This window comes from Podarcis bocagei, assembly GCF_964188305.1.
Source record: "Podarcis bocagei genome assembly, chromosome: 1".
NCBI classification, from domain to species: domain Eukaryota; kingdom Metazoa; phylum Chordata; class Lepidosauria; order Squamata; family Lacertidae; genus Podarcis; species Podarcis bocagei.
Window position 1 is genome coordinate 124,204,786 of NC_138125.1, and position 27,214 is coordinate 124,231,999.

Sequence of the window (27,214 nt, forward strand, 5' to 3'; positions counted from 1 at the left end):
AGGAATTTTTTTTATTTTGACTATGGCAGACCAACACGGCTACCTATCTACTGTCTTAAGGATGTATTTGTGCATGAATAGGGTGAACCTGTGACCTGGATTCAGGAACTAAGTATTTAGCATCTCAAAAGGAATGGCCAGGCTGCCCAGGTAGAGGAATCAGTGGCTATTGTCAGGTATCCTGACAAAACAGGAATTTTGTTGGAGACCACCTCCTTCTGTGATGTACAGTGGTACCTCGGGTTAAGAACTTAATTCGTTCTGGAGGTCTGTTCTTAACCTGAAACTGTTCTTAACCTGAAATACCACTTTAGCTAATGAGGCCTCCCACTGCTGCCACGCCGCCGGAGCACGATTTCTGTTCCCATCCTGAAGCAAAGTTCTTAACCTGAGGTAATATTTCCTTGTTAGAAGAGTCTGTAACCTGAAGCGTATGTAACCTGAGGTACCACTGTATGTATGATGTTTTGGGGTGGTGGTCTTGAACTACAGGGTGGGCAATTTCAAGTGTCTATATAAGGGCTTGTGCACCATTGCTTTGGGTTCCTCCTGCCTCCTGCGTGTGGTAGTGAGCGTAGGGATGCGGGTGGCGCTGTGGTCTAAACCACTGAGCCTCTTGGACTTGCCGATCAGAAGGTTGGCAGTTCGAATCACAGCGACCAAGTGAGCTCCCGTCGCTCTGTCCCAGCTCCTGCCAACCTAGCAGTTCGAAAGCATGCCAGTGCAAGTAGATAAATAGCTACCACTGCGGCAGGAAGGTAAACAGCGTTTCTGTGCACTCTGGTTTCCGTCACGGTGTCCCGTTGCGCCAGAAGCAGTTTAGTCGTGCTGGCCACATGACCCGGAAAGCTGTCTGCAGACAAACACCGGCTCCCTCAGCCTGAAAGTGAGATGGGCGCCGCAACCCCTTAGTCGCCTTTGACTGGACTTAACCGTCCAGGGGTCTTTTACCCTTTTACCTGGTAGTGAGCACCCTGTTGCAACAGTTAATAAAGATCAGGCTTACTAGCTGCCTTGCTTCTCAATATTCTCTGGTTGGCTTCTGTTATTTTCTCCTTCCGATAAGCGACCTACTTAAGGACTCCATACAGGCTCTTGGGAAAAGGAGCAGTATTTTCTTATAACAACCCAAATTTCAGTTTTTTAGTACCTACTTTTTCCATTACGGAAAAACAATATGCATATTCAAAAAACACACACCGATACAGTATCAGAGCAAAAGCAGATTGAAAGGAATTAAGCCACAGCAGTGTAAGAAACTTCAAGAGCTTATGGATGCAAGCGTTCAAACTCTGTTAAGTCAGGTAAGCTGTCACATGATCTCCCAAACATGAAGCTGCATAATATTCTATTTCTGGATATTTGGAAAGAAGATGTCTTGGACAAAATGAGTCACTTTGTATCCAAAGTCCAGGCCAGTTCTGACTGTTGTTGCTTTCCTTGTGTTATCTCCAGTGATAGCAGAGTCGAAAGCCTTAACAAACAGCAACTGATTTAAAAAACAACAACGTGGCTATACAAAGCTTCTGTCACTCATTTTTTTAAGCGTTGCTGACATTTAGCACTCGAGTACATTTCTTCCATTAAATCCTCTTTACTGATCAAGCTGAAGGTAAACATTCCTTAGATATGTGTATCTGGGTGGCTTAGCCTCTAATTCTAAAACCAGCTACTCCCATTTATTTTGTCCAGCTGAAACAATTATTTAGTCATTAAAAGGGCTTGGAACAACTTGCCCCCAAAAATACAGGAGCATGATGCATGCCACATGAAAGGGCAATCAGTTGTTCCTCTAATAATTTTTAGTTACACAATTCTTGCTACGTAATTATTTAGTAAGTAAATAATCACCCTGCATTCAAACCAGTAGTCATATTTACAGTTAACACAGTATCTGATCCACTATTGTCTAATATTGAGCTTGTGACCGCAATGTTTTGTCTGCTTTTTTCTTTTAAAATCTTTTAATATAACTACTATAAAACTTCCTCTGAAATTTGCAGCAACTTAAAAGTGGGAACAGTATTTTAGAATTCAATTTTAAAAGCAGTTGTTAGGGTTAGGAGGTATAGCCACTAAACGACTGATTTATATTATGTCTTTAGAAATTTAATAATAATAATAATAATAATAATAATAATAATAATAATAATAATAATAATAACAACAACAACAATAACAATAATAATAATACCACCCCACCCATCTGGCTAGGTTTCCCCAGCCACTCTGGGCGGCTTCCAACAGAATGATAATAATATAAAAGCAATGAAACATCAGAAATTAAAAACTTCCCTAAACACGGAAGGCAGAATTTCATCAGGTTTGGCTCTCTCCCCATCCCCAATGGGCTATACAAGTTCTCTAGGCAACCCTAGTTGAACTATAGTCAGAAAAATTGAAAAGTTATTCATTTGGAATATTATGCAAAAAGTTACTACATTTACTGCTAGAAAAGTCAAAATAAAAAAATTCCTTCCAGTAGCACCTTAAAGACCAACTAAGTTAGTTCTTGGTATGAGCTTTCGTGTGCATGCACACTTCTTCAGATACACTGAAACAGAAGTTGCCAGATCCTTCTATATAGTGAGAAGGTGGGGAGGGGTGTTACTCAGAAGGGTGGTGGGAATGGGAGATTGGCAGGTAGCTGAGATGAGCCTAGATGAGATGCTAGAAAAGTGTTATCGTATCAGATTTAAATATTGCGGTGGCTGATAATGAAACAATGTTTGCATTTAGGATCTTTTAGTTCTTAACTGCTAATTTTAAACAAACTGGTAAAGTGCACATCCAACGAGTGGGCAGGAGGACATTCCCATCTGCTCCCTATTTCTGTTAGCAACATAGTTGGTAGAGATAGGATATAGGCCAGGGGTAAGCAACTTAAGGCCCGGCGGCTAGATGCGGCCCGATTGCCTTCTAAATCCGGTCCGCGGACTGTCTGGGAATCAGCGTGTTTTTACATGAGTAGAATGTGTCCTTTTATTTAAAACGCACCTCTGGGTTATTTGTGGGGCCTGCCTGGTGTTTTTACATGAGTAGAATGTGTGCTTTTATTAAAAATGCATCTCTGGGTTATTTGTGGGGCATAGAAATTCGTATTTTTTTTGCAAAATATAGTCTGCCCCCCCCACATGGTCTGAGGGATGGGGGACTGGCCCACAGCTGAAAAAGGTTGCTGACCCCTGATAGAGGCCTAGAGATCAAGACAAATTGCAGGCAACTTCTTACTTCATATTTCCCCCTCCAACTCTGCATGGTTACTGCCCATCACGTCTTATACTATGTACTTTGGAATAAGTTCAGTATGTTGTGCATGACCTGCACTACTTTGCCTTAAGGTTTTCAGTTTTTATTCTTTAAATGGAATATGACTAAGCAAACCAAACCCAGTGACCCAGGTTAGCTGTCTGGTTAAGACTCACTTGATGCATGAGTAATTTCAGTGGGGTAATAGTTACTCTGAACTGCAGCTTTCATTAGTCACAGTGGAATCAAAAGCAAAATACAAGTGAAACATGGAAGAGGCAAGCCTAAATGATGATTTAAAGGTAAAGGTAAAGGGACCCCTGACCATTAGGTCCAGTCGTGACAGACTCTGGGGTTGCGGCGCTCATCTCGCTTTATTGGCCGAGGGAGCCGGCGTACAGCTTCCAGGTCGTGGCCAGCATGACCAAGCCGCTTCTGGCGAACCATAGCAGCGCATGGAAACGCCGTTTACCCTTCCCACCTATTTATCTACTTGCACTTTGCCGTGCTTTCGAACTGCTAGGTTGGCTGGAGCAGGGACCGAGCAACGGGAGCTCACCCCGTCGCGGGGATTCGAACCGCCGACCTTCTGATCGGCAAGTCCTAGGCTCTGTGGTTTAACCCACAGCGCCACCCGTGTCCAAAAGGACTTCTGAGTTAAATCATTTGTCTCCGTCTTAGGAAAATTTACTATGTAAATAAGCTACGCATGCCTGGCAGAAATAAATGGGAGCGTAGGAACTGTAGTGCCTGAAGACTGTCAGAATGCATAACAGTAACCACTAAGAGGAATGCAGAGAGAAGGGACGCCGTGGTATACAGTGGTGTCCCGCAAGACAAATGCCTCGCAAGACGGAAAACTCGCTAGACGAAAGAGTTTTCCGTTTTGGAGGTGCTTCGCAAAACGAGTCTCCTATGGGCTTGCTTCGCAAGACGACAATGTCTTGCGAGTTCCTGTTGGTTTTTTCCCCCCTCCCCCCCTTTTCTAAGCCGCTAAACCGCTTATCAGCTGATCCGCTAATAGCGCTAAGCCGCTTATCAGCTGATCCGATTAGCAGATAAGCCGCTAAAAGCCTCTAATAGCGCTAATCCGCTAATCCTTCAATGGGCTTGCTTCGCAAGACGGAAAAAACCGCTAGACGAAGAGAATCAGAGAACGGATTCTTTTCGTCTTGCGAGGCACCACTGTATCTGCAGCAGCACAACCAGACGCTTTCATCTGCAGCTGCAACGAAACCTACCTCTCCCCTATCGGTCTCTACTGCCACAGCAGGCGCCATAACCTTCCAACAGTTTGACTTCAACCCCAAAGGCTCACTCCTCCACTGTCTCCTGAGACTGATGGATGCTAATAGTGACCCGTATCTTTCTTGCCACATCACAGGCCATTTAACGTGACAATTTTCACATAAGATCAGGCATCTCACATTGTGTAAGCAAGCCTTAACCTGCCATGTTAGCTTATGTAAGGTAAGCAAAATGGTGCGCTGATTAATTCATTTTTAAAACAAATGAAAGACTACTTAGGGCATTTTTTCTTTAATCTGAATAAATCACAGAAATCAGATTTGAGGGGAAACGTCAAAAGGCAGACAGAAAACCCTTACCACATCAATGTCTTAGATAACTGTTGAAAATGCTTCTTACTCAATTCTTCATACATTTTTAGTACGTAGTGTTTCAAACACTAGCCCTACATTACAACTATAATTCTATTTACAATTGCTTCTTTGTATTTTGGTACAGTGAACTGTACTTAACAATGCACTGTACTGATATGATCAGTCTCAGAGTCATTCACTTTATTAATATAAAACATTGATATTTTAACAGACATTTCCAGAGTCCAAGGAAAGTATAGTTTATTGAAAGTAGCCCATTAGTGCATAATCACTACTAGCTTGAATTCACACGTCTCTGTGGACAATGAGGCAGAGTCTTAATTGAAGCAAGGTCCTTTTGTTTGCTACCAAGTCACAGCCATTCCCCATTCAACAGGGGGAAACACATGCCTCTTCCTTGGGTTACACAAAATGATTTATCCAAGAGGTATTTGCCACATCAGGTTGTTTGTGCATATGCTGATACAGGGTGTGGTAGTACCAAACACTGAAACAAAGACCTTAAGCTCTTAAGGCAAAAAAATCCCCCAGTTTACAGTTCTAATCAAGCCTGCAGTCCACCCTTAATTTTCACAACTTGCGTAAAGCACAAGGGGGTGAGTGCGGAAATCTGGAGGCAACACAATATGGTGTTGTGTGTTTCCCATCGCATGGCAATTTCCAGCCAAGTACAGGCAATGAATGTTTTGCACGTGTCCAATATGTGTGTGACTGCACACGTGGGACAAGGAAGTATCTGGAAAAGGGGGCATGGGCACAACAGAGCAGAGCGGGCTTATGCGAACTCAGCCGACGCACACTGGGGTCAGGTCCACAACCCCCGTGCAAAATGGTTGTTGCCTGTACAAGGCCAGATATTCCACTGGAGACAGCGTTTCTACTAACTGAAACAGGGCTCTCATTTTTGCGAGCCATCTCTGGGAGTGAAAAATTATTTAGCTGTTTGCACTGAAGGCAAAATATCTCGGTCTTAATGAACCCAGCCACTAAGGTCAGCCAAAGCGGAAAAGAACCCAGTTCTACAGATCATTTTGTAAGTTTAGATACCCTGAACGTTTTAGAAGCATCAGCTTTGTCTGGAAAACATTATTGATTGGTTTAAATTTGTATGAAACAAAGACTTTAAATTTGACCACAGCACCCTGAACCGATAAGGCATGAAATCCATTACAATGGAGTCACAGCACTTGCTAGTATAATATTAACCTGGCAACTCCTGCAGCTGGAGATAAAATCCCGGATGTAAAATAATAACATTAAAAAACACCCAAAAAGCATTAACTGGCTACTTTACAGCATTTAAACCATACTCATCTCTTAAAATGGAGAACTTGGGCAATTCCCCTTCTTTTCCTAATGCACTTTGCGTTACCACAGCTGTCTTAAGCTTGTGAAACATTATGCCTATGCTTCAATCAAATTACTCGTTCTCCTTTTGAGACTCATTTATGCTAGCTTGGCATATATCCTGCCAGTGCACCTAACATAATAGAACTAGGCCTGCCCAGCTCCTTATGCAAAGCCTTTCCTCCAAAGATATACCACTTAAGTTTGATACGTCTTGAGAAAGTCTTATTCCTCTCCCGCATAGCTTTGAAAGAATAGCACACATCTTGGGAGTAGAAAGTCTTGTTGTAGATTGTTAGATAAGTGGCACTGCAAACATTTGCTTCCGCCAAGGGAAACAAGCAGCCAATGCCACGTTTTGGTCAGATTGCTCGTAGTTTCGTTTCTCCTGCTTAATACTTGTTGATCCCAAAGATTCTGACTCCGTGCAGCTGTGGCAGCTTAGGAATAAGTACGCTTAAGAGAGAAGCTGTGTTTAGGATGAAATGTGCCGGATCATATTTTGTGTAGAAGCTTGCCAGGAAATACCTGCAGAAAAACAAAGGGGGAGTGAATACAGGGCAGAAGGAAATAAATTTCTTTTTAATGAAGGCCATGCATAAAGTTACCACTTCAGAACTGACAATTGGTTCAAGGGGAAAATCTCAGCAAAGAATATGCATTTATTACAAAATATTTCCAACTGCAGAAGTCACAGGAACTTTTAAGAGATTAGACCAGGTGTAGGCAACCTGGGACGCGGGTGGCGCTGTGGGTTAAACCACAGAGCCTAGGACTTGCTGATCAGAAGGTCGGCGGTTCGAATCCCCGCGACGGGGTGAGCTCCCATTGCTTGGTCCCTGCTCCTGCCCACCTAGCAGTTTGAAAGCATGTCAAAGTGCAAGTACACAAATAGGTACCACTCTGGCGGGAAGGTAAACGGTGTTTCCGTGCACTGCTCTGGTTCGCCAGAAGTGGCTTAGTCATGCTGGCCACATGACCCGGAAGCTGTCTGCAGACAAACGGCGTCTCCCTTGGCCAATAAAGCGAGATGAGCGCCGCAACCCCAGAGTCGGTCACAACTGGACCTAATGGGAAGGGCCCCTTTACCTTTACCTCTAGGAAACCTAAGGCCCGGGGGCCGGATGTGGTCCAATCGCCTTCTAAATCTGGCCCGCGGACAGTATGGGAATCAGCGTGTTTTTACATGAGTAGAATGTGTCCTTTTATTTAAAATGCATCTCTGGGTTATTTGTGGGGCCTGCCTGGTGTTTTTACATGGCTATGTGTCCTTTTATTTAAAATGCATCTCTGGGTTATTTGTGTGGCATAGGAATTCGTTCATTTTTATTTTTTTCCAAAATATAGTCCAGTCCACCACATGGTCTGAGGGACGGTGGACCGGCCCACGGCTGAAAAAGGTTGCTGACCGCTGGGATAGACTTTCTGGTATGTGGCTTGCAAGACAATTATCATCCATTCACAAAAGCACTTTCCCCAAGCATTCAAACCATCATATACAATATCTCATAAATCATTACAACGAGTAGGAAGCTAAAGGATTCAGACAAGACAGTGACTTACCTACAACAAATTGCCATGTTTATACTACGGTATAAACGGTTTATATACTGTAGCTGAATGCCAGCAGTCTACTTGAGATATTTCAGGTTGTTGCATAACGTTATTTGCAATACCTACTGAGCTGCCAATGGACAAATGCATTCCTCTGTATAGTTCATGTTTCACAATCTAGGTTGCTACCTTGCCACGGGGCATTCTTAATACTTGTGAGCATTACCAATCGTTGTAATAAGGTTGCTCAAAGTTTGACTCTGGTTTAGAATACCATGGATACTGCATTAGTTGGTGGAAACGAAAGATCCAAGAAGAGGAAAAAACAACCAAAAGAGTCTTCACCACAGTAGGTGTGTGTTTCCTGAGGGCAGGAACAGCAAAAAGATTATGTTTCTAAGCAGCTAAACAGAAAAAAATGAGTTCTTTTGTTTGAGGAATTACTGAACTCAGTGGGACTTACTTCTGAGTAGACAAGTAAAGGATTGTGTAAAACATATGTGACCCCAATATTATTTTTTGCGGATTTCACACATTGTTACCCTATGCAGTAACTGATTTTTCACATCAAATATTACTGTTTCACAATTTCCAGACTACAAACACTGCCATAGTTGAACTTGAAAAAAACAAAGAAACCTACAAAATAATTGGAGAGATTGTGAAGAATTTCCGGGAGGATGTAAACTGCACGCCGTAGTCCAGCTGCTCCCAGTGCGTCAACAGCCTTGCTTTACCTTGGTCAGGTGTTTCAAATGGTGTCCCCTTTACAGCATGCAAAAATACATACATTCCCTATGGAGAAAAAAATAAAATAAAAGAAGGCACGCTATGGCAATATTAGAAAACCACACAGAATCCCTGCGAGAAATAATCATGCCACATTAAGAACTACTATTGAACGAAAAGAGGAATTTGTTCTGTGTTTGCATATGTACCCATGCTCGACAAATGACTACGCAGAAATGCCAAGACAAATGGTGGCTGGCCTCTATGTGACACACCCCTTAGCTTATTATTTTGGAAAAGTTGAATAGTTGATAAAGAAACGGACTGTGTGGTCTTTCTCAAAACCCTATGAGTGGGGGTGGCTAACTTCAGCCAAAGCAAAATTTTTGGCCCTGCGAGACTCCTCTGATTTTGAGCAACAACAAAAAAAGGGGGGATTAAAGTACACATAACACTGGATGAGGCGAAGGGGAGAGTTTTAAGTTCTCTACTCTATTTAGGGCTTTAACGGGGATCCAGATTGCTACTTCCTTGCCCATCAGACTGAACATGTGACGATCCCTTCTCTTCAGCTGATATGCACAGAGGGGGGCACCTACACTAAGTTGGAAGGCAGCAATGTTAAATACCGTATTTTTTGCTGTATAAGACTCACTTTTTCCTTCCTAAAAAGGGGAAATGTGTGTGTGCATCTTATGGAGCGAATGCAGGCTGCGCAGCTATCCCAGAAGCCAGAACAGCAAGAGGGATTGCTGCTTTCACTGCGCAGCGATCCCTCTTGCTGTTCTTGTTTACCTTAAATGTCACATTTAAAGAGTCAAATTTATAACTTCTGACACAAGAGGCATCTTGGGGAATATTACTAAGTGCCGTACCTATAAAACATCTCAGCTGTGATGAATTACTCCTGGCCAGTATTAATGCTGCCTTTAGAATTAAGTGTCGATTGTGACTAGCAGATAACTTGCTCAATTTCAGGCACTATGAATGGAGAACTGTGAGATGTTAGACTTAAAATAATTTGCACATTATCTGCTATTAATTAACCTGTAGGTTGCTGCGCAGTGAAAGCAGCAATCCCTCTTGCTGTTCTGGCTTCTGAGATTCAGAATATTTTTTTCTTCTTTTCCTCCTCCAAAAACTAGGTGCGTCTTGTGGTCTGGTGTGTCTTATAGAGTGAAAAATATGGTAAATCCCAGGCCTTGTTTCTGAATAGAACTGCCCAGGATTGAGCTGCAAGTCACACCAACGTTGGAGAAATTTGCAACTGGGGGTGCGACCCAAATAAGCTGATTTAAAGGCAATTTGAGGTAGGGACAGTGATGCCCCGGTGAGTTTCACGATAGGAGCTCTCAAGTAACAAGTCACTTATTTCTCAAGTATCTTCAGGTGTCAAGGGTGTTAAGTGTCCTCAACATTGCACTCCCTTCAATTGAAGGAGAACATAGCATTCCAACCGCCCATTTTCCAGGGGTTTCAAAGTCAAAATGGTTTTGTAAGGTTCTCCCTTCAATTTTTGCATTGGTTTTGTGCAAAACAGGTTGAATTCCCAGGCTGCACCCAGTTGGGAAATTTCTGAAACATTAAGCAGCATGTAAATGTTTTCAATAAATAAAATAATCAAGTCTGTGATACCTAAAGGGCACGGCAGGACAAGGCGGCTCCTGAATCTTTACTCTAAATCACCTTTTCCCCCTCAACCACAAACTGAAGGTGCAAATTGACGGCAGGGCCCGAAATATGACTTTGCTGTTGTGGTCTCCCCACATGAACTCCCTTTCTTCATATACCATTTGTTCCCTTTTCAACATCAAAAAGTACAGGAAGACTATTTTAATGCTCCAGGTGCTTTTAGGAGCAGCCCTGGAGGTTTTTTTCCTCAGAGAAGAGCAAAAGAAAAGGTAGTCTATAAGCTGGTACTAGAAAGCAATAATTTTAAAAATAATGGCCAGTGTGTTTCTGGAGCTTTGTGTGTTACTCCAGTACAGTAAAAGCAGCTCACTTAAAATTATTTCCTTTCCCTACAACCTACAGGTTAATTAATAGCAGATAATGTGCAAATCATTAGCAGTCTAACATCTCACAGTTCTCCATTCATAGTGCCTGAAATCGAGCAAGTTATCTGCTTGTCACAATCGACACTTAATTCTACAGGCAGCATTGATACTGGCCAGGAGTAATTCATCAGAGCTGAGATGTTTTTATAGGTACGGCACTTAGTGATATTCCCCAAGATGCCTCTTGTGTCAGAAGTTATAAATTTGACTCTTTAAATGTGACATTTAAGGTAAACAAAATAAGAAGCCGCTTTGGCTTGCTTTAATCAACCAAATGCCTCCCTGCATAACATTATCCAGAGATTTGCCTGTATCAGCTAAGTCTCTCGGGCCTTTCTAATGACCCCAGAGGCCTAGGCCCTGAGGTGGCACTTTGTTTATCCAGGGGGATATGGCAGTCATAGCATTTCTCATTAAGATTTTACTGCATGCTTAACCTGTTGTGCCAAACAATTGCAAAGCGTTTGCAAAATTAAACTCTGCAGTTGCACACAAGGATCAAAGCTCATCTATATGAAGGTGGTTGCTTCAGTAATGTATGGCTTGCAACCTAACCCCATCTTTGTGAAGTTAGCGCTGGACAGTCAAGAAGGAGCATGCAACAACAACAATTTATTATTTATACCCTGCCCATCTGGCTGGGTTTCCCCAGCCACTCTGGGCGGCTTCCAACAAAATATTAAAATACAATAGTCCGTCAAACATTAAAAGCTTCCCTAAACAGGGCTGCCTTCAGATGTCTTCTAAAAGTCTGGTAGTTGTTTTTCTCTTTGACATCCGGTGGGAGGTTGTTCCGCAAGGTGGGTGCCACTACCGAGAAGGCCCTCTGCCTGGTTCCCTGTAACTTGGGTTCTCGTAGTGAGGGAACCGTCAGAAGGCCCTCAGAGCTGGACCTTAGTGTCTGGGCAGAATGATGGGAGTGGAGACGCTCCTTCAGGTATACAGGACCGAGGCCATTTAGGGCTATAAAGGTCAGCACCAACACTTTGAATTGTGCTCGGAAACCTACTGGGAGCCAGTGTAGGTCTTTCAAGACCGGTGTTATGTGGAAATTATTAACCCAGAGCCCCATTATCTTCACAGAGATATCTGCAGAACTCTCCCATTCCTCTATGGAGGAGCTAGTTGGAGAGCAGGCTTCTTTTCTTGCAGTGGTTAAGTGCCTACTCCTTTAAGAAATGCTTCTCCCTTTGAAAACGGCCAGGGGGGCTTCTGGGGTCCTCTTGCATTTCTTAAAGGAGTAGGCCCATAGGTTCTTGAGAGAGCACGTGTTGCGGTGGGGGCAACCATGACATCCCCTGTTGCTGGGCGGCTTAGTATGAATGGCCATGAATTTGATAGGGAACCTCCAATTGTTGCTGGGGAAAATGTAATGTTGCAAAATTGTTTGATTGATGGGGGTGCTATTTATTCCCTGTGCGCAGCATCGAGTTTCCTCTTTTCGCTGCGCACCTCAGATTACCCGTCCACCCTCCCTATATTTAGGGTTTGTTCGTGCTGACCTTGCTATGCCTGTCATGGGGTTGTCTGCTTTGGAGCAGGGGCCTGGTAGGAATTTTTACCATTTGGCTGATTGGCTGCTGCCATTTGGTTTGTTGCCTACCGCGTAGCAAACCGTCACAACTTGTAAGGTTGCGGTTAGGCACTGGTTAATTTTGGGTGGTGGAGGGGATGTGGTTGGCTGTGCCTGCCCCTCCAATGCTGCTGCTGCAAGGGTATTCCGGTCAAGGAATCCAGGGGCTCGCCATGCTCTTGTCCGAACCCCTGTCAAGCGGCTAGGGCCATGCAAGAACCCCTGGGAGCATTTGGGGAGAGGCGAGAGCCTGGCGCCCAGCTCTATTCTCTCCCCAAAAATGTTTACCCTTACTGACTTCTGCAGGCTTGCAGTTGTCAGTTCTGTTCCTACCTCTATATAGGAACAGAAAGTCGCTAACCAATGCCTAAGCAACCACTCACATACTGTAATTCAGTATTTACATATTGCAATTCAGTTGTGGCCAAAATTATTCCAAAACCCAAAACAAAGATGTTGTGTGAACTGCGTCTTTATTTGGGGGTGTCCAGGGGGGCCTCAACACGCAAGTAACGCCACCATCAGGAGGGGACGTACAACCCTCAAGCAGCTTAGCTGGGGAGAATCCAGCGCCCTGGATTGAACGCAATTGTTGCTCTAGAGGTCCAATGAAGTCATTTAAATTCCTCACGAGTTTTCAGATGAGCAAGAGTGCTTTCAACGGCCATTTTATTTGAATATTCCTAATGTTTATTTTTGTTCTGGTTTTATGTCCTCGGCTGTGTTAAGAGCACACACCCCCATTAGATAATTCTACATCCAGACGATGAGATTAAACATTTTATTTATCGTCTTGGGAACAGAATGAATTTACTCCAATGATATTTCTGTTTTGACAAACTTCAAGACAATATTCGACAGTCTCAATTGTTTTCTGGGAAAGGAGCCAGGCCTCTACCTTGTAACAGGTATCTTAGTATCACCTTTCTTTCTCCATTGCTTTGTAGGGTACTTACCAAATTGTGAATAACATTGGTTAAGGTCCATGCAACCGGAACACTGAAGAACGGGATGCTCAGCAAGACAATATGGAGCAAGCCAACCCCAAGAGCGTACGTGAGCCACATTCCTCTGCTGTTCATTACTCTTGTGTTGGGGTTAACTTCACTGTGGGCAACCCCGACGTTCATCTTCTTTTCTTATTCTGAAAAGTAATATTGCAGAAAGGTTGACAGAAAGTATGCTTTGTCAGGGATACCTGTTACTTTCCACATACCCCTGGCAGTCTATAGATGTGATCATAACAAGTAATTGCTGCACAAAACACCTTTAGCACCTTTCTCATAGGTTAAAACAATATACGGTATTTCAAAACAGTGTATCACCAACTTCTGGCTTGCTTTTTAGCTGCACTGCAAAATTACATGCACAGTATCTCCATTTTTACAAGTAGACCAACCCCTACCTAGCAGCAATGTTTGTGGCTTAGTGTTCAGAGGCACTTTAGTTTCAACGGACTTTAGTTTCATTTGCCTTCAAGGCAACAAAAATCCCACATATATCAGACACACACACACACCTCCCCTGCAAACAAAGAATTAAGACTGATGGAAGTTAAATAAGCTTTTGGAATGTTTATAAGCTGTCAGTTTTAGAGGTTGCTGCAATTTTATGCAGTTAGTCAATCACAGATCAATTTTATGACCTTCCATAGAAGAAATAAGCCCCCCCCCCAAAAAAAATAGGGAGGGAAATAAGTTTGCTAGAAAGTGTAGTCAATTCCCTACTCAGAAATACTCAGAATTTAAGCATAAAATGTCAACAGTAGTTAACATTACCTAAACATCAGGCTTAAAAACACACACTGAATGCTTATTTCAATGCACTTTACACAATGTAAAATCAGTCACAGAATTCCGTACACACAAAAAGGTCAATTTAGGAACAGGTAAAAAGGTAAAGGACCCCTAGATTTGTTTATATTTTGGATGAAAAAAGATGAGAGAGTATAAGATCATCAATTTCCTAAAACTCAAGTCTTCTTTTTTTTAAAAAGAGAGTTCAACTGCATCTTCTTAATAATGGGATCCAGTTTTGTCATTCAAGAAATGACTGACACCAAGGATGAGAATAATTTGCATTATGTTGGGAATAGAGACTTTGTGGAAAGCCTGTGTCAGGTCCGAGTCTTATTTCCAAGGAGGCACTAGCAAGTGTGTTGTCAATTTTAAACAGAACGTTCACTCCATTTTCCCTTTTGCATTTTCCTTATTGTACTAGGAGATGCATAATACCTGACTGGTGAAGGATGCCTCCTTGAAAACAATCTTCAGTTAGGCTCTGGTCCCTCCAATATGTACATACTCACCCACCTGAGTCCCCAAATGAGAATATAGTTTAATGTAAATTGACCGCACACAAGCACACAGAGTAAAAATTATTCTCAAGACCAGGCTTCCTCAGCCCTCCAGATGTTTTTGAGACTACATTTCCCATCATCCCTGACCACTGGTCCTGCTTGCTAGGGATCATGGGAGTTGTAGGCCACAAACATCTGGAGGGCTGAGGTTGAGGAAGCTATGGGAGCAAGATCCTCAAGACGAATGAGTACAAGACCAAAGCCACATCAGCACATAGACTTAGGGCATTTAAAAAAATGTGCATACTTTAAATTTAATCACTGTCCCAGTAAATCAACCAAGGCTCATCTAGCAATAAAACTTCGTCCTTTCTCGAGAGTTGAACTTTTTAGGACTGGAGGTGTTTGGGGTGCTACACTAAACCCAAAGCTCTAAAACGGCTTTAGTGGCAAGTATACGGGCATGTCGCTTGCAAACAACATCTGACTATAAAAGAAAGCGGAGAAGAACTCTTTCCCAATAGTTTGCTTCCAGGGCGAGAGGCCATTGTTTCGCCACGTTCTTAAAATGTGCACGCCTCGGGGTGCATTCCTGCTTTGCAACGGGATACACAAGTCCTGTACGTCTCTCTCTATGGGGTGCAGCATATATGGGGAAAAGGTAAACATCGTTTCCTCCTCCTCCGGTTCACACCCCAGTGTGGGCCAAGCAAAACTGCACGTCTATTTCACACCCTCCCCCCAAGCTCCGCACAGCTCAAGCCACTTTTTGCGTTCAGCAACTACGCACTAGCAACCACCACCACCGTGCCTTTGCTTCGGCAACGTCTACATCCATTTCTCTCTCTCCTTGCCAGCAGCACACCATCGCCACCAGCCCCGACACCCTGATCATGGCAGATGCAGCGGGCTCGGCCCGAGACATGACGGCAGCTTACTGAGGATCCTTTGTCTCGAAGCCGAGAGGTGCGCCTTTGCTAAAAAAAAGACGGGGCACACACACCTCTAAAGCAATTCCTGCATTTAAATACCAGCAGCAAGAAGAGGCCTCCGTGCAATGCCTCTAGGACGCAGACGCAGCAACAGCAGAGCTCTCTGCATTGTTCCCCGAAGGGTGCAGCCGCCTTTTGTTGCGCAGAGGAGCCGCGCTTGCACGGAGCGCACGGCCCCGCGCACCGCCACCAGTTGCATAACGACGGCCTTGGCGCCGAGGGCGCGCGCACACACACAAAACCATCCATGCACCTACCCGCCCCGCGGCACAGCGCGCCTTCTTCGCCCTTACCGGGAGGGGAGATGCACTCTGCGACGGACCCTCCTCAGCAGCCCTGGCTCGCTTGCAAACGCTGCCCGCCCCTTCTGGCCACCGCCGTGGAACGTTGCCCTGGGAGCAGGCGGAGCAGCTGATTGGACGGGGCGTCTCGGACCCGCCCCCGCCCCTCCTCCGGCCGAGGTGTGCGCGCGCGTGTGCGCGAGCGGTTTGGGGAGCGGCTCGGAGCGCGCCTCCTTCCCGGAGGGGGAGTTTCTTCGGCCGGCTTGCGTGGCCGCCCCGGAACAGGTAGCGGAGGGCCGGCCTGACGAGCTGCTTTTTTTGGGTGCAGGGGGGGGGGGCTTTTTGTTTGTTTGTTTCCCCTCGCCATCCTCTGGCCTCGCGGCGCTGCGAGGGAACAGTCCCTGGGGACCGAGGTCCCCAACGCCCCCACCCCCCCATATAAAATATTGCAATATCGGAGGCATTGCAATTCAATCGGCGTGCATGCATCGCGTCATGCGATCGGTTCTGTGAGGGTGGGGCTTACCTGCCCCCCCACCCCACCCCCAATATTTTATTCCAGTTGGCACCCCTGCAACGAGGACCTTCCTGCGCTTTGCTCTAGGCCTGGATTGTGGCACCGGATGCAAGCGAAGGAAGAAGTTGCGCCTTGGCGGAGAGATTATATGGAGGGTGGGTTTCGAAGCTTTCTGGGGCTAAGAAACTTCAGGTTCTGTTACTTTTGCCACATACACCCCCAGTGCAGTGGCATCTAAAAACTGACCAGCATGCAAATACAGCATTGCACATAGAATCACAGAATTGTAAAGTTGGGAGGGATCCGGGAGGGATCCACCAGGGTCATCTAGACCAACCCTGCAACGCACCTATCCTGTCCACAGTTGTCGCTTGAGCCATCAATTTTCTGGTTGTAGGAGTCAACTCCTAGGAGCCGAGGTCCTCTTCAGCACACCCCCCCCCCCAACATGGATGTAGCCAGGAGGGGCAAGTCCGTAAATAAAAATGCTTAACTAATAATAAATAAATAAAAATACTTAACCATTGGAGATAACTCGGTTCCGCCCCCCCCCGCAACATAATCCTGAATATGCCCATGCCCCCCCATAAAATATTTGAGGGGGCCACCCCATTCCAATTTGATGGGCATTGCCATTCAAATGGTATGCATGCACCGTGTCTTGTGGTCAATTATGCAGGGCAGGGTTTACCTGAGGGGCCCCCCCATACTTTTTTCATGTTGGCACCTTGGCTTTTGGTTAACAGACAGGCGCATTGACTCACTGCGCCGTGACAACCACCTTCACCTTTTTAATTTCTCTGTTGAAGGGCCCTTTCCACATTTTTTTTAAAATTTTGTGCTTTTTGGTAAAAAGGAGCAAAAAAGGGGAAAATTATTGTGGTGTGAACACCATCCACATCCAGAGCGCTGTGGGATGCTGACCTTTAAAGCCCTAAATGGCCTTGGTCCAGTATACCTGAAGGAACATCTCCACCCCCATCATTCAGCCCAGACACTGAGGTCCAGCGCTGAGGGCCTTCTGGTGGTTCCCTCGCTACGGGAAGCCAAGTTACAGGGAACCAGGCAGAGGGCCTTCTCGGTAGTGGCACCCGCCCTGCGGAACGCCCTCCCACCAGATGTCAAAGAGAAAAACAACTACCAGACTTTTAGAAGACATCTGAAGGCAGTCCTCTTTAGGGAAGCTTTTAGTGTTTGATGGACTATTGTATTTTAATATTTTGTTGGAAGCCGCCCAGAGTGGCTGGGGAGGCCCAGCCAGATGGGTGGGGTATAAATAATAAATTATTATTATTATGGGATGTTTTGGCTTCTTCCCAGAGTAATAGCCCAGTCACAAAGCATGCGCAAGTAGGAAGAAAGGGGTGCCCATCATATGGTGTGGGTCTTGCTGTCAACAGGATTTCTTGGGAGTGTTAAATCGTGCTCAGGTTGGGACTTTCCATAGGCACCTGGTTGGCGACTGTGAGAACAGAATGCTGGACTACATGGGCTGTTTTCCTGATCCAGTGGGCTCTTCTTGTGTTCTTATGCATATCATCTGCAGATCGTAGAGTAGGAGGGGACCACAAGGGTCATCTAGTTGAACCCCCTGCAATGCAGGACTCTTTTGCCCAATGTGGGGCTGGAACCCACAGCCCTAAGATTAAGAGGCTCGTTCTCTACCGTAGAGGTTTTCAACCTTTTTGAGCCCACAGCTCCCTTGACCAACTACATTCTTTTCGGTGTTAGAAACTGAGATATGAAAGCTAGAAGCTAAATGGCGCCTTATACCTAGGTTATGTGCGCAACAACGGAATGTCTAGGCGTGCCTTTTTTTTAATAACAAGAATGCAAAGCTAAAAATGAATGAACTGCAGGTAAAATCTTAGGTTCATTTCTCACATGGTCTAAGTCCTCATCTGGAGACTGAAAAACAAAACCATGCTTCCCCTGCCTGCCCCCCTAATATTCTTAAGAGGGTCTCTTCTACTGTATTTTTCGCTCTATAAGACGCACCAGACCATAAGACGCACCTAGTTTTTGGAGGAGGAAAACAAGAAAAAAAATATTCTGAATCCCAGAAGCCAGAACAGCAAGAGGGATCGCTGCGCAGCAAAAGCAGCGATCCCTCTTGCTGTTCTGGCTTCTGGGATAGCTGCGCAGCCTACATTCGCTCCATAAGACGCACACACATTTCCCCTTACTTTTTAGGAGGGAAAAAGTGCACCTTATAGAGCGAAAAATAAGGTATATTCTTCAGAGAGTGGCTGGAAGTGGGGAGGCCGAAAAAGGTCCTCTTTTCCTTCCACTCTACGATTTTAATCTGAAACCTTAGGCGCAGTACTGCGCCCAGAGCTCAGAAACTGCTTGCGCTAATAAAATTCCCTGTCGCAAAACACACCTAGAACAATGGGAGTTTCGAATGGCGATTCTTTCTGTGGCTCCCCTTTGAAAAAAGGTGCTCCAAATCTCAGGAGCTCAGTTACGTCACCCCACGCCTGCCGAGCCGTCATCTCTTCACCCCTTTTTTTGGACACCCTCCCTTGTGGAGGGTTCCCTCAGCCCTGTCTCCTCTCCCCTCTCCTTGGGAATCCTCGCCTGCTTACTCCGAGGCCACCTTAGCTTCTGGCCACCGGCACTTCCTGCCCTGTCGCAGAGGGACAATTTGCCAGCAAACTGCTGTGCGTGCCTCTGGAGGCAGAGACATGAGAGGGCAGAGGAGGAAGGGAAGGAAGGAGGGAGGGATAGAGGCTGGTGCTGCTTGTGGCACACCTGTCCAGGATTCAAGGCACCCCAGGGTGCCACGGCGCACTGGTTGGAAACCACTGCTCTGCCAACTAAGCTAATTGGGTAAAGAAAGCCAGAAAAGCAGCTTCTGGGGAGGGAGGCAAAGGTTAGCCAGTACAGTGGTACCTCAGGTTAAGTACTTAATTCGTTCCAGAGGTCCGTACTTAACCTGAAACTGTTCTTAGCCTGAGGTACCACTTTAGCTAATGGGGCCTCCCGCTGCCACCGCGCCGCCAGAGCACGATTTCTGTTCTCATTCTGAAGCAAAGTTCTTAACCTGAAGCACTATTTCTGGGTTAGCGGAGTCTGTAACCTGAAGCGTATGTAACCTGAGGTACCACTGTACTGTTCCAGGCCAGTACCAGCAGCGTGGGCAACGCCTTTGAATCAGTGTGGTTGCATTCAGTCATTGGCTGGTCCAGTTTTTGCATTTAACAAACACACAGTGAGAGGGCATGGCGTATAATAAAGTGCATGGAAGCGATGGAGTAGTCTCTGTCCTCTTCATAGAGCTAGGTTTAGGGACCTGCTATACAAAGGGTGTGTGGGACGTGGGTGGTGCTGTGGGTTAAACCACAGAGCCTAGGACTTGCCGATCAAAAGGTTGGCTGTTCTAATCCCCGCGATGGGGTGAGCTCCTGTTGCTCGGTCCCAGCTCCTGCCAACCTAGCAGTTAGAAAGTACGTCAAAGTGCAAGTAGATAAATAGGTACCACTCCAGCGGAAAGGTAAACTGCATTTCCGTGTGCTGCTCTGGTTCGCCAGAAGCGGCTTAGTCATGCTGGCCACATGACCTGGAAGCTGTACACAATAAAGTGAGATGAGCGCCACAACCCCAGAGTCGGTCACGGCTGGACCTAATGGTCAGGGGTCCCTTTACCTTTACCTATACAAGGGTGTACTGTGCCCCACAGGACATTGGGCACACATCACCTGGTCAGACACAAGGGCCACACATTGTAAGAGCACTGCTGGATCAGGCCAGAGGCCCATCGAGTCCAGTGGCCAACGAGATTCCAATGCAAGCAGGAGCTGTGAGCAACAGTGCCTTGCTCTCCCCACTGATGGTTCCCAGGAGATGTTCTTCAGAGGCGTGTTGCGTGTATACTGTCCTTCCATAGTGTCCAAATAATGGCTCCCAGCAGGCAGCTCCCTCCAACTTTGCCCAACATTGGACCACTTCTGTATAGCAGGAAGGCTTGATAGCCTCGCTGTGAAAAGAAATGGAACATGTTCTTTTTTAGCAACCCAACCAAGATCACACTACTCATACAAAATGAGAATATAGTGTGTATTCCTTCAGGGATATTCCTTCCATGTTCAGTCTAAATCACTCACCTCAACGGATGAATTTTGTTAAATACTTTGGATTGGACTGCCTTGGACCTCAGTGGGATTTTTTTTTGGGGGGGGGGGTTCTGTGTATATACCGAAATCAGTGTTTTGTAGATCACAGTCTATAACTAATAAATTTATATTGTGATTCTTCTCTTGAAAATATATCTACACATTAAAAAACACCCGTACATAATCTCAGTGTCTCCAGTTACAACTGAATACAGTGGTACCCCGCAAGACGAACGCCTCGCGAGACGAAAAACTCGCAAAACGAAAGGTTTTTTTGTTTCCGAGTTGCCTCGCAAGACGAATTTCCCTATGGGCTTGCTTCGCAAAACGAAGCTTGCCCCGGGGACAGCGGGTCTTCTCTTTTGAAGCAAGGGGCGGCGGGGAGAAGCGATCTTTTCCCCGCAGCCCCAGGTCCGGGGACAGCGGGAAGCACTTCCCGCTGCCCCCGGACCTCTTTTGAAGCAAGAGGCTGCGGGGAGATCGCTTCTCCCCACCTGCCCCCACCGCCCGGCTTCGGAACGCTGCTCCGAAGCGGGGCGGGGGGCGGGAACACCTGCCCCAGCCGCCCCGCTTCAGAACGCTGCTCCGAAGGGGGGCGGGGGGAGGGAACACCTGCCCCTCCGCCGGCTTCGGAACGCTGCTCCGAAGCGGGGCGGGGGGGCGGGAACACCTGCCCCAGCCGCCCCGCTTCGGAACGCTGCTCCGAAGCGTGGCGGGGGGAGGGAACACCTGCCCCCACCGCCCGGCTTCGGAACGCTGCTCCGAAGGGGGGCGGGGGGAGGGAACACCTGCCCCTCCGCCGGCTTCGGAACGCTGCTCCGAAGCGGGGCGGGGGGGCGGGAACACCTGCCCCAGCCGCCCCGCTTCGGAACGCTGCTCCGAAGCGGGGCGGGGGGGAGGGAACACCTGCCCCCACCGCCCGGCTTCGGAACGCTGCTCCGAAGCGGGGCGGGGGGGCGGGAACACCTGCCCCAGCCGCCCCGCTTCGGAACGCTGCTCCGAAGCGGGGCGGGGGGCGGGAACACCTGCCCCAGCCGCCCCGCTTCGGAACGCTGCTCCGAAGCGGGGCGGGGGGGAGGGAACACCTGCCCCCACCACCCGGCTTCGGAACGCTGCTCCGAAGCGGGGCGGGGGGGCGGGAACACCTTCTGAAGGCGGGCGGGGGGCGAAAGTCTTTGTCCCCCCTGCCTGCCTTCCCAGGGGCTTTTAAATCGCCCCAGACAGCGGAGAAGTCCTCCGCTGTCCCGGGCGATTTTAAAATGCCGCCCGCCAGCATTTTAAGATCGCCCGGACAGCGGAGCAGTCCTCCGCTGTCCCGGAATTTTTTAAAATGCTGGGGGTGGGAAGAAAAGCCCTTGTCCCCCCCCCCCCAGCCTTCAGAAGAGGTCGGGGGACAGACTGTCCCCGGACCTGGTCTGAAGGCGGTTTCCCTAGGAACACATTAATTGATTTTCAATGCATTCCTATGGGAAACCGTGCATCGCAAGACGAAAAACTCGCAAGACGAAGAGACTTGCGGAACGAATTAATTTTGTCTTGCGAGGCACCACTGTACAGTCGTCTCTGGGGTCTCACACGTTCATGTTAACCCATGGTTGGCTTAGCATGTCATGCAGTCTGCGTCACAGTCACATTCTTACAATACTAAACTATGTCTGAACTAGTCTATCGACAACAAAAGAGCAGTGTGCTGTTAAAATACACTGGCTTTTTATTTTTTTTATTTTTTTGCAATGCAATCTTGAAAATATTCAGCAGTGGGTCTTTGGGTCGTTTAACCTTTCCCTCCCCATCGGCCTACTTCCATCAAAACTTGAAATTGGTCCCTGAAGGTAAACCAAGCGTTACAAGAACACAGCTGTCTATATTTGAAAGGGATGGCCTACATTTTTCCCACTAACAAATTGATATTTACTGAAGTAGGCTCTGATTATATATGCAGTATGCAACAGGTACTGAGTTCAGTAAAATGACACCTGCAATTTAGCATTATTTTGTGCTCCTGTCTTATTTTATATTTTACCCCAGTCGGAAATGAGCAATTTTTTTTTAAAAAAAACTACTACATTCATAAAATTGTGTTATTTATATTTCCCCGTTCAGATTTGATCCTGAAAGCCTGGAAATGAAGCAATTGGCAGCAGAAACTATCCGGCTGGTTTCGAGTTCGCAGGTGATAACGTCTGTTGTCAGTGTGGTTAAAGAACTATTAGAGAATTCTTTGGATGCTAACGCAACAAATGTTGATGTTAAATTGGTAAGTCATATTAAGCTAAAACTGGAACGTGGATGGGAATACAATAATACTCATTTGTTGTTGCATGAAGGTTTGAATAGTGCGTTCTTTTATATACTTGTGCTTTAAAATTTGACAAACACATTTCTGTCAACATCTGATAATCTTTGGCGGTTTATATGGATGTATAGCTTGAATTCACACAAGCACCATATAAATCATTCTGAAGTTCCTTAAACCTGCCAAGCGCAAGGAAATTGAACTTTGCTGAAATGCAGATCTCTTTGTTTGTGTCTATGATCTAAAGATGTTGGGTTTTGGCTGGTAAGTTATTGATTGAAAATGTGTGCATATAATTGTAGAGCTCCCTATCGAACTCAAGATTTCATTTTGAAAGGAAATCATATTTTTGCATATGACTATTCATGTGGAATAATTATTAACATTCAGTACATACCAAAAAATAATAATTGTTCCACTCAGTGTGTTAGAATATGATTTTCAATTTTTTTTTGAAAAATCCAAAGTTCCAGATAATATCAAATCATTGAAACAAGTTTGTGGACTGTTTCTGTGACTTCTGTGGGGTTAATCATTTGTTTGTTTGAGGATTACAATTTACATTTTACAGACTTTGCTCACTTGAATGCTGTTTACTTGAAGAAAGCTTCTGGTAGCCTGTTTAAAAACGGAGGGAGTGACCGGTTTTAGGAAGGGGTTGACAATAAATGTTTTCTGAAATGTAGAGGTCTCTGCTTTTCCTAAAACATATTTTATTTTCATTTTTAAAAAAATCCTAGCAGCAGCAGCAACAACAACAGAATTCCTCTTAAAATACTGCACCCAGTAAGATCAAATATTCTATTTTCTGAAGGACATATGAGGAGTCTCTATGCAGAGGCGGTAGATTTGTTGAATATTCAACTATAAAGCATATATTTATCTCTTATTGCTTCTTTTGTCTTCCAAAACACTATTTTGTTTGCACTCCTCAAATACTGGAAGGGGGGGTGCCATATAGAACAAGGCAACGAGTTGCTGTCTGCTACGCCATAGGTCTGGACTAGATCCAATGGGCTTACATTACAGGACAGTGGATTTTAGTTGCACGTTGGGAGGAACATACTGATGGCAGTTTGGAAATGAACCAGTTGTCTGGATGGGGTGATGGACTGTTCCTTGCTGAAGGTCTTTAAGAAGATCTTGGATAGCTGTGTGTTGAAATTATGGCCCTTGAACCGAACGGGATATAGGATCAGGATGAAATCTATGGGACCCATGTACGCAGCAGGGTCTAAAAGGGTAGCATAGAGTCCAGGCGCAAATCTACAAGTCACATTGCGGTAACCGTGTGCCACCAGATTCTCTGCATATCTGTGTGTGTTTCATAAGTAGGCAGTAGGCTTTCATGTGGGATTGATTAGCAAGGGAATACCAGTGTCAACAAATATAATGTGGAAAACAGCCCTGAGGAATTACAGATTTTGGACCCCAAGGTATGTACACGTGAACCTCTACAAAGAGCAGGTTTTCCAAGATTTCTCTTGTATGTTGCCGCTCCTTTTGACAATGTGGATAATCTGGTTTAACTTGCCTTCAGGACTAGCAATCAAAACCAAAGGGGATTGTTTGAGAACACAAAAGTCTTTCCAGATACAGTGCCGGCTGATAATTTTCTGAACTTTGCTTGCAATCTTTTGCTTTGTTGAAACATTTAATAGATCGCACTTCTGCAAAAAAAAAAAAAACAACAAAAAAAACAAACACCTAAAGTGGGATGCAAAGCATTCTAAGAAGCACTAATGGTTTGTGTATGATTTATAATACAGGCCGTAAATCTTATTGGGCTTGTGGGCCTATTTGCAAACTGAAAAAGCCGTTGTGGCTACTGCCTACATGTTGCAGCCATGTACAGTTACAATTAACCCTTTCCTCCCCAGATCACAATTAACTCTTTCCTCCCCAGAAATGACCCCCCCCCCGGAAATCACCACTCTCCTGCCACAATTAGGCTTGGGGAGAGTCCTATATAGTTGTACCTTGGAAGTCGAACGGAATCCATTCCAAAATGCTTGCAAACCAAGGCACGGCTTCCGATTGGCTGCAGGAAGCTCCTGCAGCTGATCAGAAGCCGTGGGGGACGCTCGGGTTCCAAAGAACACTCACAAACCGGAGAACTCACTTCCGGGTTTGCAGAATTCGGGAGCCAAAATGTTTGAGTCGCAAGGCGTTCATCAACCAAGGTAAGACCGTACTGGTTCCAGGTGAGTGAGCATATTGTGGCAGGAGAGTGGTGATTTCCGGGGGGGGGGGTCATATCTGGGGAGGAAAGGGTTAATTGTGATCCCCCCCAAATTGTCCCTCTGCAGTTGTATTTGGGTTTGGGAAACTCTGTTATTTTGGTTCCAGTAGAAGGATGTTGTGTTTTTTTAAAAAAAATTCTTATGGATACAGGCTAAAATTTCATCCGAATTAATGTCCGTAGAATTTGTGGTACACCATAAATTGTGTGCATGCTTATAGGCCCTGTAGCCTATAAAAGTACACATATTTTTGGAGCTCTTTGACAATTATGGATATGATATGTATTGAGAAGAGTTAAACAGTGTCCGGTTACACACCTGATGTGTTTGTGTGTGTTCTTTTAACTAGGAAAACTATGGTTTTGATAAGATTGAAATTCGAGATAACGGTGATGGGATCAAGGCAGCGGATGTTCCTGTTGCGGCAGTGAAACACTACACTTCAAAAATAAGCTCATCTGAGGACCTTGAAAACTTGGCAACATACGGTTTCCGTGGTGAAGCTTTGGGTTCAATTTGTAGCATGTCTGAGGTAAAAGCCTAACATAGTTTCAGGTGCTTATTTGTTTGTAAATTATTCTGGATCGGCCTGAGTGCCGATCTTAGGTAAGGCTCTGTTAGTTTCAAATATTCCATAGTACTTTATCACATTTCTACATTTCACTCCGGGTACCATGTGTTGCCTTCAAACCTAAACTTCTGGATTCAATGTAGTAATTTAGAAGATGCTAACAAGGACACACCCATATACGTACAACATCCATCAACGGAACTTAACCTCCTCGCGCAAAACAAGCTGACAGACTTGCTCTTAAGATTCTGTTTGTCTTAAACGACCTCGGCCCAGTGTACCAGAAGGAGCGTCTCCACCCCCATCGTTCATCCTGGACACTGAGGTCCAGCGCCAAGGGCCTTCTGGCGGTTCCCTCACTGCGAGAAGTGAGGTTGCAGGGAACCAGGCAGAGGGCCTTCTTGGTAGTGGCGCCCGCCCTGTGGAACACCCTCCCACCAGATGTCAAGGAAATAAACAACTATCTGACATCTGAAGGCAGCTCTGTTTAGGGAAGTTTTTAATGTTTGATGTTTTATTGTGTTTTTAATATTCTGTTGGGAGCCGCCTAGAGTGGCTGGGGAAACCCAGCCAGATGGGCGGGGTATAAATAATGAATTATTATTATTATTATTATTATTATTATTATTATTATTATTATGCATTGTATGTCCTTAGACAGAGTTAGCAATCTGTCTCCCACTTTCTTTAGTCGCATCCACACCATTATTTTAAAACACATTTAACACACATTTAAAGCCCATGGTTTCCTCCCAATAATCCTGAGAACTGTAATTTACTCCTCACAGAATTACAATTCTCAGTACTCTTAACAAACTACAGCTCCCAAGTTTTCTTTCTTTCTTTCTTTCTTTCTTTCTTTCTTTCTTTCTTTCTCTTGTGTGTGTGTAACCATAGTTACACCATAGTTAAACTTCCCTTCTTGGAGATGGTGCAAATTGTCTTCCCATGAGCAAAAACAACAGTGCTCACATGACAGTTTTTAATATTCTTTTGGGAGCTGCCCAGAGTGGCTGAGGAGGCCCAGCCAGATGGACAGGGTATAAGTAATTTTATTATTATTATTATTATTGATAAAGTAGCACAGATTTGTACATGGTGTGTGCACAAAGGATGTTAAAGGAGGAGAGGAGGCAGTGGCGGCGGCGAGTAAATGGGTATGGTGTTGTGTGTGGAAGGGAGAGTGAGGAGGACGGAGGAGGACGGAAAGGGGGCAAAGAGGATAATGTGTGCATGTAAAAGTGTGCTGCACAAAAGCAGAGAGAATATGACTGGGACTGGGGTGATATATCAGTGTATTGTCCAAAACTGGTTTGAAGTCCATATTGTGATGCCAGTTTCGTAATTTTTGACCTGGCAATATACCGTGAATCGTGATTTTTGCATAACACACACACAATGTGAGAAAAGGCTTCTCTCGATTCCTGCAGTCCCCATTAACTCTAACGGCTCAGCTCTCCCCTCCTGCCTCACACAAGAGGCAGCGAATCACAAGAGGAGGTGCTGGCAAAAATCACGATGTGGGAAAAACCGTGAGCCCAGCCAATGCTCCGTCCTTATTGCAGACATGGTGATATATCGTATATTGTGACGTTTGGTTGGCGACATATTGCGAGGCTGAAAACCAGATCTCGCCTAGCCGTAGATAAGACACGGAAATAGGGGTGATCAATGTGCAAGGGAGAGTTGAGGAAAACTGAGGAGGAGGGTAGAGGAAAAAGGAGTGAAGGTGAAAATGGGGCGGGGGGAAGAGGAAATAGGAGGCATGG

At 45.5% G+C, this 27,214-nt stretch overlaps 2 protein-coding genes and 1 long non-coding RNA gene across 4 annotated transcripts in view; 2 read left to right on the forward strand and 1 right to left on the reverse strand.

The window, feature by feature from the left end:
- The first annotated feature begins 2,253 nt into the window (after positions 1–2,253).
- LOC308582085 lies at positions 2,254–4,638 on the forward strand. The gene is made up of 3 exons (XR_014005482.1): positions 2,254–2,433; positions 2,658–4,075; positions 4,447–4,638. It is a non-coding gene; the product is annotated as an uncharacterized lncRNA (long non-coding RNA).
- Positions 4,639–4,772: 134 nt separating this feature from the next.
- On the reverse strand, positions 4,773–15,815 carry ORMDL1 (ORMDL sphingolipid biosynthesis regulator 1). Of its 2 annotated transcripts, none has more exons than XM_081184045.1 (4): positions 15,680–15,815; positions 13,088–13,275; positions 8,416–8,567; positions 4,773–6,746 (listed from the first exon to the last, which is right to left on the reverse strand). In XM_081184045.1, exons 2-4 carry the CDS (start codon positions 13,259–13,261, stop codon positions 6,611–6,613), a joined length of 462 nt encoding a protein of 153 aa, XP_081040171.1. In that variant the 5' UTR covers positions 13,262–13,275; positions 15,680–15,815; the 3' UTR covers positions 4,773–6,610. The 2 variants fall into 2 exon arrangements, with proteins under 2 accessions (XP_081040171.1, XP_081040172.1); XM_081184046.1 differs by having other exon boundaries at positions 15,716–15,814.
- PMS1 (PMS1 homolog 1, mismatch repair system component) overlaps positions 15,802–27,214 on the forward strand; it is a 54,531-nt gene continuing 43,118 nt past the window's right edge. Inside the window, exons 1-3 of the mRNA XM_081163657.1 lie at positions 15,802–15,988; positions 22,439–22,592; positions 25,224–25,406. Of these exons, the coding sequence (XP_081019783.1) occupies positions 22,461–22,592; positions 25,224–25,406 (315 nt within the window). The 5' untranslated portion in view covers positions 15,802–15,988; positions 22,439–22,460. The remainder of the gene's footprint in view (positions 15,989–22,438; positions 22,593–25,223; positions 25,407–27,214) is intronic.

What these genes read in the sequence shown, in the direction of transcription:
- ORMDL1 (XM_081184045.1), bottom strand. Translation starts at nt 13,261, where the DNA reads ATGAACGTCGGGGTTGCCCACAGTGAAGTTAACCCCAACACAAGAGTA. An exon ending in CCAATGTTATTCACAATTTG is followed by an intron (nt 8,568 to 13,087) that starts GTAAGTACCCTA and finishes TTTTCTCCATAG; the next exon opens with GGAATGTATGTATTTTTGCA. An exon ending in ACAATCTCTCCAATTATTTT is followed by an intron (nt 6,747 to 8,415) that starts GTAGGTTTCTTT and finishes GTTTTTCTGCAG; the next exon opens with GTATTTCCTGGCAAGCTTCT.